Raw genomic sequence first — 17,194 nt, forward strand, 5'->3', positions numbered from 1 at the left:
TACTCCCTCTGGTTAGCAAAGATGAGAAGCAAATTACCTGCGTCATACATAGTACTGGCTTTATTTCGTTTGCTAAATAAAATGTTTCTACCTCTCGGTATAAAAGTAGCACTTAGAAGCATTTAATACTTCAATGATGAAATTCACTTAGCGATGGCATTTGAGTTTCACATAAAACATGTACTGGGCTGGCACAGTGGTCGGACACTTCGGGAGGTGGGGACATACCTGTTTAGCTGCGGATGAAGAGATGGCTTTCCTGTCCAGCAGGTCAAGCAGCTCAGCCAGGGCAGAGGGTGTGACAGGACTAGCAGCCCCAAAAAGGAGAGAAAGAAAAGGAGAGAAGAAACATGTACATTTCACTCTGTCCGTGTATGCACTTATGGTTATTTAAAATCAAAGCACGTGATTTTGTAGGTTTGAATAATGAAATCCACACCCAGGAATAAAAGTAACAGGCCAGTTAGGCTCTATGTTATTTAGTTATTTTGCACTTTAGGATAGAACACATTTTTGTGACCAGTGTTGTTTTTCTTTATTTTACTACCCAACGATAACCGCAGTTTGGCAGAAGTTGTAGTGACAGACAACTGCTCAGTTTAATTAGTCAAAAAAAGGAGGTGGCTGCAAAATTCATGAACCATGACGAGAAGAGAAAAAAACCAAAACCCAGTAATTAAATATTTTCGATTGAAAGATCAGCCTAAAAATTACTTCAAACAAAACCGCTAACAAGGCCAGTTTTCGAGGGTTTTTGTGCAAATATAAATTCTTTTTAATTGTAAGAGCTTGTCTTTTAGGGACGCAGTGACTACCAGCCATGTTGTCAGCCATCCTCATGGGCAACCACATGCTGCTCTCTCCCGCAGGCTCTCAACAGCTTCTCACAGAAGGGCCTGGAATTCATTATACCTACACTTCTAGGAAGGGACTTATTTGCCAAGATCCCATGATATAAAAGGCCAAGAGGCAACCAAATGCGTAAAGTGTCATTAATTGACATTCTGGGGTGAGGGGGGCGGTGAGTGCCTAGGATTAGTGGAAAGACTGAATTACAGACTATTTCTTTTAAAATACATGGTTTTACTACTTTTAAACACACACAGCAACTAGGCTAATGAAACGCTATCTGTCTGAGGTCATGAGGGGACTAGTTTTAAATAGACTGGAACGACTTATAAATAGCACGTTAGTGTGTCTGTGTAAACGAAAGCTTCTGGAACGTTTAACACTACTTGAAAACACCTTCTGTTTAAGTCTCAGTTCCCATCACTCACTATTAATTTCTTTGTTAAGCTCTTAGATAGTAGAAAGGAAACTACCGCTTAGCCCCTACGCCAATTTCCCGGAATTCCATGCCAACCGAGTGCAAGTGCACCAGGTCTGACTCAGGTGCAGTGAAACTTCACAGGGCTGTTCACGTGAGACAGCTGACACACAGAGGCAACCCACTGTCCTGCAAGTGTCTGCCTATCCCGAAGTATGGATAAAAGATCATTCCAAGAGGATATTAGGTTTGCAGAGTGTCTGGACCACCCTGATTAAATCTCAGCAGGATGAGGGGCAGAGGGCTGGGAAATCAAGACACCCTTTCTCTAACTTCCCACCTTATTGACAAGTAATAAAGAATCCAGGTTGTTTTAAAAATTTGGGTTTCTTGGATGTTCTACGATCCTAGTAAACATAAAGGCCAATTAGAGTGTAGACTGTGTGTAGAACCTGTAATAAGCACTGAGGTTGAACTAGATTTCTCAAGCCTGCAAACAAAAGGGTCCCCACTCCCACATGAGCTGATGATAAAGGGATGTGAGGACGGAGAAGGACAGAAATAGAATACAGCATGACTAAAAATACTTTGCCTTTCATCCAATGACCTTCATTCACTATGAAATATCTCCACTGACTTGGGATTTCTCAATCGCTCTCTTGTACCCACAGTGCTCGACACATAGTAGGTCAGCAGTATCTGTGTCACAGACTCCTTCCCCCCAACAGGGATGGCTGGGACACTGTGTCTACTAATTCCAGCTGTGCCAGGGCTCACCTCCAGTGAGACGATGACAAAGATCAGGACCTGTCACCCTGGCCTTGAAAGGCCCCCCTCATCAGGTTAAACAAATAAATCAGCCGATTTGGAACAGAACGGCAGCAGAAGCACAAGCTACTGATTGGCTGCTGTCAGACCACGCTGGTTTCTGGGCCGTGAGTGTGTCTCCACTAAAGAAGAGCCCGACGTGGAAGGCTAGTCTCCCATCCCCAGCCCAGCGCATCTACAGACGAGGGTAAATGGCATCTCTCAAGCCTTCCAATTTCACCCAGTCCCCCAGAGCTCTTATGGGATCACGACTCCATCTCTAGCCTGGATTCTGGAAGCAGACACCCTGACACCTCCACAGCCACCCCCGTTCCTGTGAAATGTGCCGCCCATCGCAACCCCCAAGCTCATTTTAGGCCCAAGCTCATGGGACACAGAGGCTCGCGGAGAAAGACAGGGAGACACGGACACCTAGGCAGCTGCTCAGCAATCCTTCCGCTCATCTCGCTAACGTCCCAGCACCCCTGCCTGCCACTCCCACCCAAGCTGCTGTTCTAGGGCGTCTCCTTCCCACGCCCCTGCTCAGCACGGACCCTCAACTCCCGCATCATAAGGTCACCCGCTGATGGAAGGCTCAGAATTTTCTAGGGTGCCCGCCTCCTCCTCTCCCATCAAACAGCCCCCTGGACCCATGCTCTTGCCTGCATCACCTGCCACTGCTACACATCCTACTCGGATGCCAGGTTCCTCCCTCCTGCGGCTTGGACCCCACACCTTCACAAGTGCTCAGATCTGCCTGTCTTGACAATGCCTCCAAGTGATCTTGCAGTCACTTGCTTCTGCCTGACCTTATTATTATTATTATTTTTTACCAATGAAGAGCATCAGTGGCTACTGTCTGACCTTGTTGTTTGGATCCCAACCCTATCCCTCTGCAGATGCTGTTCTTTTAAAATCACCTCCCCTCACTAGTTACCAAACATAATAGCTTCCCACCCTGCTGCAGCCCCCTGAGAAAACCCCTTCTCCCTGGGCCTCCCATTCTCTTCCCCCTCCTTGACTGCCCTCCTCCACCTCCTCCCGCTGGCCAGGAGTGGCCCAGGCTCCTGTCTCCCCATACGTTCTAAGCCAGGGGTCGGCAAACTTCTGGAAAGCGCCAGAGAGCAAATATTTAAGGCTCTGTAGGACACACCTGGTCTCGGTCATGTAGTCTTCTTTGTTTTGGTTTCTAAATATACGAGGTAATAACCATCCTTAGCTCACAGGCTGTATACAAACAGGCCTGCGGCTGTGACCTCTCACAGGCTCCCGCCTCCTATATCCCATTCTTGGACGCTGCCCCGCATATCACACTGCCGGACTAATCCTCCTGTCAGCCTCAGCCCCTTCTCAGCTCAAAGGCCTTCCCTGGTTTCCTAGCGCCTCAGGAGCTGCTGCCCGCAGCTGACCCGGAAGTTCAGGCCCTCGGCTGGAGTGAACAACTGGACAGCTGCACCTGCCTGATATTACCAGGAAATACTTGGTCACGGAATCAGTAACTTCCACTTTCCTAACTAAATCAAACCTGGTATGAATAGTTATGAGTTATTAACCAAAAAAGCAATATACTCAAAATAATGAAAAAGCCAAGTTCAACAAGTATTTTCTGGCCAGACCCTTTAAACACCAGTCTTCTGAGAGGTCTTTAAAGATGAACGCTCACTTGCAAAATCACTTCCTGCCAACGTGATCTCTGGAGTGTCCCTTGCCTGGTGTCATCATGAGACTATTGCTAGCTTTGCAGCTACTGCCCTTCTAGGCTTTGGAAACGTTAGCCCAGCTGCCGAGGTTGCTCACTGGTTAATGTTTGCTCCAAGGTGAGGCTGGTATATGCAGCCCAGGCAATGGTTGTCTGAACTGTGTAGACTGCGAGAGCTGCTACACAGAGCTCGCTTCCTGTTCAGTTCCTGTTCTACATAAACTCTAGCACAGAACTGTTCCTTAGCTTCCTCCTTGCTTGACTTTGGAACAACCAAGCACACTTTTACTTAGAGTTTGGTGCCCTTGGAGTTCTTTTTTTCTTTTTTTTAAATAAATTTATTCATTTTATTTATTTATTTTTGGCTGTGTTGGGTCTTCGTTGCTGCGCACGGGCTTTCTCTAGTTGTGGCGAGCGGGGGCTACTCTTCGATGCAGTGCGCGGGCTTCTCATTGCGGTGGCTTCTCTTACTGCGGAGCATGGGCTCTAGGAATGCAGGCTCAGCAGTTGTGGCTCACAGGCTCTAGAGTGTGGGCTCAGTAGTTGTGGTGTATGGGCTTAGTTGCTCCATGGCATGTGGGATCTTCCCGGACCAGGGTTCGAACCCGTGTCCCCTGCATTGGCAGGCAGATTCTTAACCACTGCGCTACCAGGTGAAGCCGCCCTTGGAGTTCCTAAGACTCTAGTGCTTACAAATTGTTTGTATAAATACCAGAGGCTCCAAGTTCCCTTGACAGGCTAATTTATCAATTTCAGCTCCTGTAGAAGCTCCTAAAATGGTTGTTAGCAAACCCCTAATGTCACAGATCAACATATAGAGAAACTGGTCTGGAAGTCAGGGGGCTGGCTTCCGGTCTGAGCAGTTGTGCACCTTACCTCCCAGGGCCTGGATTTCCTCCTCTGCTAAATGAAAGAGCTGAACCAGAGGTAGCTCAGGTCTCTGCCGAGACTGAAATTCAGTGACTCTAGCAATCAGCCAGCAACATGGAAAACGCTTTTTAAAGCTAAGAGTTAGATCTCCTCCCAAAGCTCCAACCGCTCCTTCCCGGAGCCTTTCAGGTGAACGTGCTCTCGTCCCTCTCTGCTTGCACCGCACTGTGAGTAGTTCTAAACAAGAAGCACCCCATTCTGCCTTGAGGTAAAAGCGTTGGTGCACAAGTCCAGTCCTCCCCAGGACACAGAGCTTCTTAAGGGCCGGGCCGGGGTCCTGCTTGGCTCTCCACGAGCTCCGCACAGAGGGTGCTCTACAGCCAGTGCCGGATTCACGGCTCAACTCCCGCAACTTTCCACACCCTCCATGTTCCGGCCTGACCCCAATCATATGGTCAACTGTACTTTTCTGCCATTTTCCACCCTCTGCTCCCCAAAGCTGCTGCTTCTTCGCCATCCCCACGCCCTGGTTCCCCACAGATGTCGCCTGGCCCCTCCTTCACCAAGTCCTCTCCATCCTTTCAGGCCCTGGTACAGCTATACCTCCTCCATCAACTCTGCCTGAATGGGCCCGGGCTTTTCAGTGTGAAGACTGAAGTTTCTGAGTAGAGAGGTCAAACCGGAGAGGACAAGAAGGAAAGACAAACAGGCAACAGATGCCATGGGAGTTTGGGGATCAGAGGGGGGGGCATCGTTTTGGTACCTCACATACCAGCACGGAATAGAGAAGGAAACGGACACTAAGGGCCCACGGGCGCTGTGTGTTTTCCTCTCAGAAACCCTTGGAGGCAGGCACTATCACTGTCATTTACAGGTACGGCACTAGGGTGACTCATCCAAGGTCACGGCTGGTAAGAAGCCACGTGAGGAGGTGAAACAGAGCCATGTGGCCACGCTGGTACCTGTGCATACACACTGCAAGCAAGAGGCCGAACATGAAGCCAGCATCGCACAGGGGGTAACTTCTCTGAACAGACGACTCTTTGGACTCATGTATCAGTCAGCACACGCCTGTCTCCCCGGCTCTGCTTCCCCGTGGCCGTGGGCGCTGCTGGAGCAACGACGCTCCCCCAGACCAGCTGGGCCCCGCCACCTGCCTGTGTGTCCCTGATGAACACCCGCTGCTCGTTCTCTCCTTCCTGACACTCTCCTTTTCTCTGGCTCCTGCGACACCCATGTTCCTGGTTCTCCCCCTCCTTCTCTGCCCATGCTCCTTGGGTAGTCCAGGGAGTCTCAGGCCCGGTCACATGGTATCCTCCCCGACAGCTCTCACCCGCTCCAATGGCTTCCAGTACCGTCTACACATCGCTGAGTCCACGATCCGCTTACGCTGGACCGTGCACTGCCTTCCCCGAGATGCCACGCTCGGGCTCCCCTCGAGCCGCGTGCACACGCTGCTCTCCACGCCTGGAGCGCGTGCTGGACTTGGTCTGCTGGGCCCCGCTCACCCTTCACTCAGCAGGGAGCTCAGCTCTTCTCTCCCCCTTCTCAGGGCACCCAACTCGCTGCTTTGTAAGGACCACGGGGACCGCGTCTGTCTCATGGACCGGCTTTCCCCACGCTCAGCACAGAACTCAGCCTAGGGCAGAGTCTCAATGAACACGTGCTGAGTTTTGAACAAGTGAGAACTCTGGGATTTACACTCCCAGACGTCTCCCAGCAGATACAGGCCCATATATCTGACTGCCTATCAGTCACCCCACGAGGGGGACATCCGTCCCACAGGCAACTCAAACCCTGCATGTCCAAAAGGAACATGGCACCCTCCCCACCCGTCCCTCTTCCTTTACCTCCCACCAGGTGGAAAGGCCCCACTCCATCTCACCCCACTGCCCACGTGAGAGAGGCGCAAGTCGTGTGGGGTTGAGATCACTGACCTCACCTTGCTCCACCGCACTTGGGCCCAGGCACCGGGAGTTTCGCACGGGCACGCCTGCAAGAGGTGCCCAACTGGGCTTCCCACCTCGGCTCCGTCTTCCATCCCATCCCCCCAGAGGGAAACTGGAGCGAGCGTGCGCTCTCAGGCCTTTGACAGCTGCTGACAAAGGCGTGTGTAGCCCCCCGGGTGACGCTGCCCATCCCTGCAGCTCCCTTGCTCCCTCCCGGGCACCCTGGAGCGTCTGGGCCTCCTGAGCCCACCACGCCTCTTGTCTCTGAGTGTCACACCATCGCATCTATGGTCCAGAATGCTCGGAACCCTCCCTCCACTTGGCAACTCCTCAGGGCTTGGTCTCTGAGGGAACCTCACTCTCCCTCCTGAGGGAAAGCTTGGTTGATGCCCCAGCCTCGGTGCAGGGCCCCTTTCTGTGCATTCGTGGTGGCCTGAACACACCTGCGGTGCAACGGGATCGTACTGAGCCGACTGTCTGCTTTCTTACAGTCTGGATGCCCTGCAGGTAGGAAACTCCTCATCTTACTCATCTGTAGGCCCCCAGCCCAGCACAGCACAAAGGACAGCGTGGACGGTCAGAGGTCGGCATAAATGAGCTTTCAGATGTGAAGGGGACGGCGGAGAGCTTTAGACTCTGACATTCACAGGGGATGTCTGTGTCTCGTCAGGAGATCCTGAGGGGGAAGAAGGAGGGCAGGACACCAGCCCTGCCCTGTGTCAACTGCTTCTGGACACAGAGTTCACCACAAAGGAAAACGCGCCCCCAGACCCCACTCACCTCTCACTGACGGCAAGGTTCTGTTGCTTTAAAAAGCCCAGAAAAGTGTTGAGGACCCAACTAGTCACTTTTTTTGGCTCTGCCCTAGTTTCTTTTATCACATTTTGGAAGAACTCCAGTAGGCCAACTTCATTCTGTAAAGAAAAAGAAAATGATATAAAGCCTCCAAAAAATGAAAGATCCGCATTCTGAAACTGTCACCCTCTGCAGCCCTGAGACATCTACTGGTACTTCCCCAAACACAGAGATGTCACCAGAAAATTCTGATCACTTTCAGTAAATAGCAAGTATTCTACTACTTCTACTACTGTCACCATGCATTTATACAGCATTCTGTCAAAGGAATGAACATACTGCAGAGAGCCTGGACTTTGTGGACCAGAGGACGATGAAACCCGACATCCCCTAAACGCATTCGCCCTCTCAGTGTCAGCCATGGGTACCCTACCCTACAACCTTTATCCTTGAGCAGCATGTCTAGCCTGAGTTTACCATCCTGTCGCTTTCCAGGCCTGTCTTCTCCTGTAAGTCCTAGCGATGGCTAGAAAGAGAAGGTAAGAAAAGCAGCAGATCAAGATGGAACAGACAGAATATTCTACTTCTGAAAAATCAAAAGTGGATGGTAACTGTGCTCATCTTCACATCTTCCCCAGAGGGGACAGAGGCGGTTTGCACATGCTTTCAAAATGAGTAAGAACACAGGCACGTGACCCACTTAGACCACGTGATGGGTGGAGGGTGGTGCCAGGCCTCTGAGCCGAGCGAGGCCCAGCTGATCCTGGCTCTCATTGCGCGCTGTGAAAACAATCACCTGGGTTGGCTCATCAAGCAGAGGTGCTTGAAGAAGCCCCTACTGTTCCTCCCCCTGTGGACCGCCAACTCTGTGAGTCAGGGGCCACGCTGCCCGTTCTGTGACCAGAGCTCCGTCAGTGCTGGGTCCTGGCAGCTGCCTGCTTAGCATCGATGGGTGAATCAACGTCTCCCATCGCCTTGTGTTTTCTTAAAAAAAAATCACATGTGAACACTCACCCTTTATCATACCATGTTCACCTTTAAATATTGGAATTGCCACAATTATGCCTAAGAGTAACCCCCAAGGCACTCATTGAGTTATACACTACATTGTCTGCTCAGATGGATTTGGCAAAACCAAGAAATTTGGCTAAGCCCACCCCTTGTTTTTCAATGAGGAAAATAAAAACATGTTCCACCCACATCTGGGAGACTGAAGTTTCCAAATGCATTTTAAATAGTAGGTTTCCCCTACCTGCTGAAATTCAAGTCAAACCACACTTTCCTTAAAATATTCCTTTTTAACTTTACACTGCAGGTAAGGCTCTCACCCTCGTCCCTTTCAGAGAACCTTCATTAACCAAAAGAACATTCTGGAAAAATACGATACTGGCAAGAAGCGAGACACACTAACAAAAGTGCTCTCAATGTTTCGTTATTGTAGATGCTGTAATATACACACAGGCACACAGCTGCTAAAATAGAAATTCCGTAAGAAAACAAAAACAAAAACAAACTACGTGCCCTTTATAACAGTTGCATTCTCTGGTGACAAGCCTACTGAATAATCCCATAATCATCTCTTGAATCTCTTTTCAAGCTGATGGTATTATTCTGCTCATGCTAACCCAGGGCAAAGGCCACCTCAGCAGCCAATGCTTGACTACAGATAAAGGCAAACCCAGGCAGCATGAAGAGAAAGTTCTGTTTAACTTATGGAAAAGTATTCAAACTTCCACATCGGCACACAAACCACTGGAGAGGGAGAAAACCCGCTACCAGCCCAAATCAGATAAGCAGGATTCCCTTTGTTCTAACCCAGAGAGGCTGGCCTGCTGGTGAAAAGAGCTGTCAGGAGGAGGACTCTGCCTTGCCGAGGAAAGGTTTTCTAAATCCACCTAGAAATATTGCACTTGAACTCACAGGCCTGGCTGAGTTGCTGGGACGTGATGAATATCTATTCCTCTACCCTTGGGTGGTTTTTTTGTTGGATGGATAACATGGCAAGTCAGATTTCTGTTTGTCTTTTCATGTCAGTGCTGTGAGGCAGCCTCTCCGAGCTGGAACTGTGCTTCACTGGGGGATATGTGGGTTCAGTACACAATCTGCAGTGGACGGGAAAGTCTGCGATCGTGACAGGGCGAGTTGTGGGCAGCGGGGCTGCAGGAGGCCGAGCTGCCACCGCCCGGAGAATGACAGATGGACGCAAAGTCACACATGGGCTGCCCGCTCGGGCTCGTTACATCAGAAGCCCGCTTACCAAGAAAAAAACACACAGCATTCTAGGTAAGGCCTTCTTCGTTTTTCTGTGAGATTGGCAAATACTAATAAGCTTGGCCCAGATCTCAGAGGTCCCTGTGAACATGGTCGCGCAGCCACCTGGTTTTCTCGGGAAAACAATGGACCAGTTAATTCCCTTACATGAAAACCATATTATGAGCAACACAGGGGAATTCCCTGGCAGTCCAGTGGTTAGGACTCTGCACTTCCACTGCCAAGGGCACGGGTTCAATCCCTAGTCGAGGAACTAATATCCCACAAGCCGCGTGGTGCAGCCAAAAAAAAAGAGCAACGCAGAAAGGCCACCGCATTAGGGGACCCTTAACGTCCTTCTCAGAAGCAACAAGCCAGCACTAATCTATCCCACATCAGACAGAGCTGAACCTTCAGCTACACAGGGCATCAAGCCTCCCGGCCGACTATGTCTCAAACTGCTCCTTCAAGAGATAGCCCAAGTGGCACGGACAACTGGTCCTGGCTTTTGTGTAGCACCAGACACTATTCACAGCTCTGCGACTAACTGGGAAGCATCCTTTTCACATTTTAATCAAATTTCCCAAAGCATCCCATGACACGCAGAGCCAATGCCAGGCCAGCCTCTTGGATGCAGACACGAACCCTCCACTGCCAGTGGGTCTGTCCGCTGGTCACTGCTGGGGTGAGGCAAGGCAGAGGGGTCACCTCCCCTTCCCTGCTGCTTTGGGAAGGAACCTTGCATCGGGCCCTAAAGCCAGGTGCCCTGCAGCCAACTTTTCCAGTCTACCTTCAGAGGTGACCAAATGCCAGAAGACTTGCTGCAAGAGAATGAAGGCTGATTTCTCAACTGCCATTCCTGTCCTAAGTCACACACCCTGGGAATCTGATGATAGGGCAGGATGAGGCTGGCCTATATTTAGAAGGAGAATGAAACCCGATAGAGACAGCTGCCCCGTGGCAGACTCGGAGAAGAAAAAGGCCACAGAGCACACATTGTGGGACAGCTGGTTATGTGGCAGCGAGTGACCCGTCAGCTATGGGGACCCTGGCTTTATTGCCTGAATACCTGCTACACGGGGATCAGCGGCCAGCCCTGCGGGGGGAGGGGGTGGGGACGGCACGTGGCTACTGCTGCTGCTAATGATGTTAATAGTAGTTCCAACAGCAACAATAATGGGTGCTTTCTCTACATTAACTCATCCAGGGCCACCACCGACTCTGTGGGCGAGGTACTAGTGGAATTCTCTTTTACAGGTGGGGACGCTCTGAGCACTGACTTGCTTGAGGTCCCACGGCGAGAAAACAGTAGAGCTGGGGCTCTGCAGCCTATGCTCTCACCCTCTGGGTTCCGCTGCCGCTGACGAAGGACAGTCACACCCCCGCCTTCCTGGGGACTGAAACTGAGCACCCGCCAGGGCCGGGCACAACACGAGGCAACTTGCCCATCCAAAGAACGCACTTCCCCACCACTTGCATTATTTTGAGAGCTGCCAGCTGTTCAAAGGTTCTTAACATATTAAAAATGTAGCAAAGGTCCTCAGCAATTAGCTTAGAAATTAGGAGAAAATGGCAAGTTCAGGTGCTGCCGTTGCCAACGTACACCTAGAGCACGTGGTGCTCTCCACTGCGGCTGACACACACCGGTTCCCAGGTCGGGGTGGGGTGGGGGGGAAATGGTGGCACCCCCCATACAGGGCTTCCGGGGGGCCAGGAGGGTGGCCGGAGCGCCCCCGGGGCCTCTCTCCTGCGTCCCTCCACCCCCCTCCCCAGAGAAGTCAAGGAGCGCGCCTGCATGAGTGCTGCCCGATTCTGCAGCATCCCTGACACTGCAGAACAAACCCTGTTGTCACTCACATAGTTTCGGCGTCAAGCACATGGTATTTCGTCGCACTCTGGCTCCTCCGATGCGGGTGACTCACGCACGAGGTTATACCTAACTGGGCAGGTCATGCTGTGGGGGGGAGTGGCTGACAGCTCAGGGGACCCCGTACCTGCAACTTAGAGACAGCGGCTCCGCCCGGGCCACGCTCGCAGGAGCCACGAGGAGTCGCCCTGCGGAGGGAGGTACCCACAGGGACCGCGCCACGGGAAGAGGACCCGGCATCCGCACGTCGACGGGAGCTCTGTGCTTCCCCATCACTCCTGAGTCTAATCCTTCTTACAAGGTGAGAAGAAAAAGAACTCGGACCCAACAACTCTGTGAAACATCGCCCTGAAGATAACGTCACTGCTAGTGTTGGGGTGGAAATGGAAATTAGGTGATAGGAGGCCCCTAAGAGGGACGGCCATGGGAGGGACTGGGACGGGCCGTGGGGCGGGAAGCGGGGTCTACGCTGTGAACAGAGCCTCCCTCTGCTTTTCACGGAAACAAGGAGGGGCTGTGGAAATCCTTCAAAGAGAGAGAAGGAAAAAAAAAAGACTCATCCAGAGGATTCATCAGTGGGGAAAAACAAAAGGTAGTTAATTGGTGGTGTGAGGCTGGCACAGGAAACGGCACTCTCCACCGAGTGTGTGGAGGAAGCTGGAATCCTGAACCATCACTGCCACTTTCAAGCGGCTCTGAAACTGGCTCAAGACACCAAGCGTATGCTCTTTAGTCTGACTCAAGGAATACATGGTTAGATGGGTCTACAGTCCTGTTCTGGTCCCCACAATTTCCACCTCTGGGTCACGTTCCCAGAGAGCTTGGGAGCCCCTAAAATCTGAGCGAAACTCCGGTCCCATCAATTTCACTTGTGCTCTGTTCCCAGCAAAGCCGGGAAGCACACACCTCTGAGTTGGACTCGGGGAGCGTTCTCACTGACCCCTGGCTTAGACGCATGGAAATGAGTCTACATTCTCCGTGATGCATTCATTCACTCCAGGAGAGACGTTGAGAGAAACCAATTTGAGAGGAGGACTTTCCCTTGGACAATCAAAATCCAAATAATTCAGGTAATAAAAGTTGACAGCAGACAGGCATAATCAAAGACTGCGAGAATCGGACACTAAGAGGATGTTGTCAAGAAATCAATTCTGATGGTAATCACACTTCAGTGAGCTTAAAACCACTGTTCTCAAAATGGTCCCGACATGGATGAAACCTGTGTTACTCAGCTGCAGCTTTCTGTTAACTGTCCCCAAAAGGAAACCTGTCTCCTGTATAGACAGGAAATGAGGCTTCGGGATAGGTTGGGGACAGAGCCCCTGAGAGTCCCCAAGGCTGGCGCTCAGGACTGCACCCCCCAGTGGGCAGGTGCCTGGGTCCAGAGGGGCCTCACCTCTGAAAGCCCCTTGCCACTTGCATGTGAAGTGAATGAACTGTGGGTTTTGCGGGAGTCAAGTTAGACGACGCACCTTTTGATTCGACTTGACCAGAACAAAACATTGGTTATTTTTTCAGTGCACAGACTGTGAAAGCACCCTTAAGCTGACGAGCACTGGGGGCAATTTCATAAAATGAAGAGTAAAATCGATTTTGAAAAGTGCATGAAGCTGAAATATGGTGAGCGATGGTGTTGACCAAATGGATTTTCCTTCAGCTATGGTTACACGGTGAGTCCTTTGCTCCTCAATAAGTCTGGGCGGTTAAAAGCAGTCAATAAGGTTCAGTTGCTTTTTTAACTATTAGCTTTAAAGTAGTATTACCTATGGGAAATACAGATATCTATCACGGGAAATTATTTTATAGGCAATTCATCCAGACAGAAAACCAGGCCATTTCAAGGTAACGAGAGACCCAGAGCAAAACTCTTGGAAAACAATCCATTCGACAACCAACCATCATCATGATATCCTTTCTGTTTCTTTGTTCCTCGGAGACAGCTTACCCTTTTCCATGATGCCAGAAACAAAAGATTATGACTTTAAATGGGGAATAACCAGCTGGGCAAAGGAATTTGTTCAAATAAGACCACATATCTTGAGGCTGCGCACAAAGACGGACAGACACATAGCAGCAGAAGTCACTGACTCAGAGGGTAATCACATCTCCCTACAGTCTCACAGGAGCCATACTGGATTTTTCCTAAAGTTCTGCCCTGCGTGGCTCCTGATGTGTTAGCAGCTGTCTGGTGCTCTTTTACCCTGGCAGCATGTTCTTGGGAGTCTGGTCGGCTGTATGTAGATATTTTAGATTCCGTGAAGATGCTGCCTGTCACCTTCGGGGTAAGTGACTCGTTCCCCTCCTCTTTCCTCTGGGGAGGGAACAGCTTCAGGCACCTTCTCAGAGTCCCCCCAGCTCCTCAGTGCCAGAGGTGAGATCTGGAATCAAGAGTGTCTGTCTCAGGACTTCCTGGCGGTCCAGTGGTTAGGACTTTGCCTTCCAATGCAGAGGGCGCAGGTTCAATCCCTGGTCAGGGAGCTAAGATCCCACGTGCCTCGGGGCCAAAAACCCAAAACATAAAGCAGAGGCAGTATTGTAACAAATTCAATAAAGACTTTAAAAATGGTCCATATCAAAAAAAAAAAAATCTTTAAAAAAAAGAAAGAGTGTCTGTCTCGACTTGTGTTGCCAAGGCAGAGGGGGGAGTGGGGGAGGGACGGAATGGGAGTTTGGGATTAGCAGATGCAAACTATTACATACAGACTGGATGGATAACATGGGCCTACTATTACGTACAGACTGGATGGATAACATGGGCCTATAGCACAGGGAGCTATATTCAATGTCCTGGGATAAACCATAATGGAAAAGAATATAAAAAAGAATGTACATATGTGTATAACTGAGTCAGTTTGCTGTACAGCAGAAATTAACACAACATTGTAAATCAACTATATGGCAGAAAAAAAAAAAAAAAAGAGCGTCTGTCTCTTAGTCAGTGTGTTAACCCACTGCCCTGCAGGGCTCCTCAGGAGAGTTAAACACAACACAGAAAAGATAAAGCTCTTACATCTGACAACGGCATAGGGCACTGTGGTGGGTACAGCGGGCTCTCAAGAAACACTGAATTGAGGCTGCTATGTCATTCCTCCACTAAACCTCCCACGACAGATGACACTGAGATCTGTCCACTGAATTCATACACAGCCAGCCACCCTGTGAGCTCAGATGCATTCTTACCAAGTGCATGACACGAGGCACTGGGCAAAATCATCCCACAAAACCTACAAACCCCACACACTATGTGCAGGCCCTTCTCAATGATTCCGTCAGAAGGGGCCAAGTACCTAAGGCAGAAAGTCTAAGAAACAAAATAAATAAAACTGCAGAGAAGAGCTTACATTTCTTTCCTCTGACTTAAATTTTCTACTTGGAAAATGAATAAAATTTCTGCTTTTCATTGGAGTTGACTGATTTTCACTAAATTTAGTAGACAGCACCTTTTATGATAATTTATAGGGCAGGCTGGTATCTTAAAAACCTAGAGGTGTGGGCAAAAGTTTTAAATAGACTGATTTCTATGGCTCTGTTTCATGAAGCATCAGTGGGGCTGGATAAAGCATTAATATCCACAAAAGTAAACATTCTGTTTTCTCTGTTAGGTGAGTCAAAACAGCAATGAACTTGAAACATTATTTCCATTTGGCCTTGTGGCACATTGTATGTGCCAGCAGGCAGAAGCGCTTGGAAGTAAAGAGTCTGGGCCCTGAAGTCAGCTCCCTCACAGGCCTGACGAAGTCACTCAGTGTCTTACACTCAACCACTCAACCACAGACGTGATGTTTCCTCACCGGGAAAATGGGGAGATGGATGGTACCGACAGCAGGGGGTGCTGGGAGGATGGATTAGAAAGTGGTCTGCTGTGAACCGCAGAACCTGCTGTTAGCCAACAGCCTCGACTCTGTGCTGCCTATCAAGCCAATGACAACAATTCGTTTGCATTCTAAGTCCAGCAAAGCAAGGTTTAGGAAGAGATGCCCCCAAAGAAAACACCTTGGATTACCTACTAAGAAAAACATACCTGCATATAACCTTGACTGTTCTCATAATTAATCCTGGATACACTGACTCAGAGAAGAACTTGCTATGCTTCTGCTACTACAATCTCTCAGTTTTCAAAATCCTAATGCCGTGATCTCAGCTTCCGTATGTCCATTCCATAATCCATACAAATGAGGTCAGAAATCAAGGGAGTCTGACACAAGATAGGGAGGAAAGGTTAGCTCACTAGGTTGAAGTTTCAGGTGGGACATGATACTTTCCATGAGGCCAGAGGAAGAAATAGTCATACAGGTTACCTGTTGGGAGGGGATTATCAGACGGGTTTAAGAGATGCAATCAGAATGCAGATATTTAATGTCCTAAAAAAACCAGTTCAGAAAGAGTCAGAGAGACCAAGTGACCTGCGGCCGGTCACGGCACGTGAGGTTAAGGTGGAAACCCCAGGCTTCTCCCCCAGAGCTCAAGGTACACAGGTACCACCCTGTGATTTGCTGGGCTGTCAAAAGGGTGGTTTATGTATCTGACCTTTGGAAACAGGGATGCTTTATCAGGAACGCTGCTTCTCCCAGGACTTTCATGAGTACTGTGACAGTACCCTATTCAGCCACTTACCTGTCCATCCGTTCACTGATGCCTACTGTGTGCCAGACTTTGTGGTGAATGCTAAGATAGACCTATATTAGAGTTTTGTAAATGCCAAGGAGAAATGATCAATACGCAATTCAGCGCTCACCACACAGTAGGACGACAAGATAAATTAAAGACTAGAGTTGTACAACAAGGGAAAGATAGCCCATATTTTATAGCAACTATAAATGGAGTACAACCTTGAAAAATTGTGAATCACTATACTGTACACACCTGTAACTTATATATTGTATATCAACTATACTTCAATTAAAAAAAAATTAAAGACTAGAGTTAAGTTCTGACGTTTTTTTTAATCATTTGTGGGTAAGGCCCGTGTCGGGTGGGTATGTGCTTAATGTTTAATTTAATAAGTGACCCAAAGGCAGGAGCGGGGACTCGCTCTGCAGAGCAGACCTCCACCACGGCTACTGATTTAATGAATACTCCTGGGCACTCTTTAAATTGAGAGTTCATCAGATTTGTGCATCTGCCCTTCTCAGCAATCTGTTGTGTTTCTGAGGAAGGCAGGAAAAAACGTGAACAGACCATTTTTGGGTATATTATGAGTAACTCAGCTTCCAGTGATTATCAAGTCATCAAGGGCTCAGGATGCCTAATTTCAGGTAAAAAAATTTGTCTGAATCATCCTCTTTCTATTCCTACTAAGTTCTCTTCTCAACTGTCTTGAAAATTTCAAGTACTAGCCATTAAAAGAAAAAGAAAAAACCGAAATGAGTCACCTAATACATTATCTGCAAGCTACAAAAATAAGCGGACTTATAGCGGTCCCTTAAAAATAAGGGACTTATAAAAACAAGTCCCTATAAAACTGGCTCAAAAACCACCTCCTTCTTGAGAGTTTTCCCCTCTGTTCCGTCAAGGTAATCACTACCTCCTCTGGGCTCCCAGCCTACCTCACACATCTATCTAGTGCAGTCTGCCCTGGGGGCTGGTTAGCTGTAGTGTCATCTATACATATTCCTGGAAAGCAAACAAACAGAAAAGAGAGTCACTGTCACTGTCTCAGTACCTGCTACACAGGAGATGCTAATAAAAGT

At 49.2% G+C, this 17,194-nt stretch overlaps 1 protein-coding gene across 3 annotated transcripts in view; it reads right to left on the reverse strand.

Moving 5' to 3' along the window:
* The window catches only part of GATB (glutamyl-tRNA amidotransferase subunit B), a 76,253-nt gene that overhangs the window by 8,861 nt on the left and 50,198 nt on the right, over window positions 1–17,194 (reverse strand). For all 3 annotated transcript variants that reach the window (XM_059922614.1, XM_059922613.1, XM_059922612.1), the window contains 2 exons: window positions 7,373–7,506; window positions 229–307 (listed from right to left, as the gene is read on the reverse strand). In XM_059922614.1, coding sequence (XP_059778597.1) covers window positions 229–307; window positions 7,373–7,506 — 213 coding nt within the window. The remainder of the gene's footprint in view (window positions 1–228; window positions 308–7,372; window positions 7,507–17,194) is intronic.

The sequence above is a fragment of the Balaenoptera ricei genome, chromosome 5 (genome assembly GCF_028023285.1).
Source record: "Balaenoptera ricei isolate mBalRic1 chromosome 5, mBalRic1.hap2, whole genome shotgun sequence".
Classification (NCBI taxonomy): Eukaryota; Metazoa; Chordata; class Mammalia; order Artiodactyla; family Balaenopteridae; genus Balaenoptera; species Balaenoptera ricei.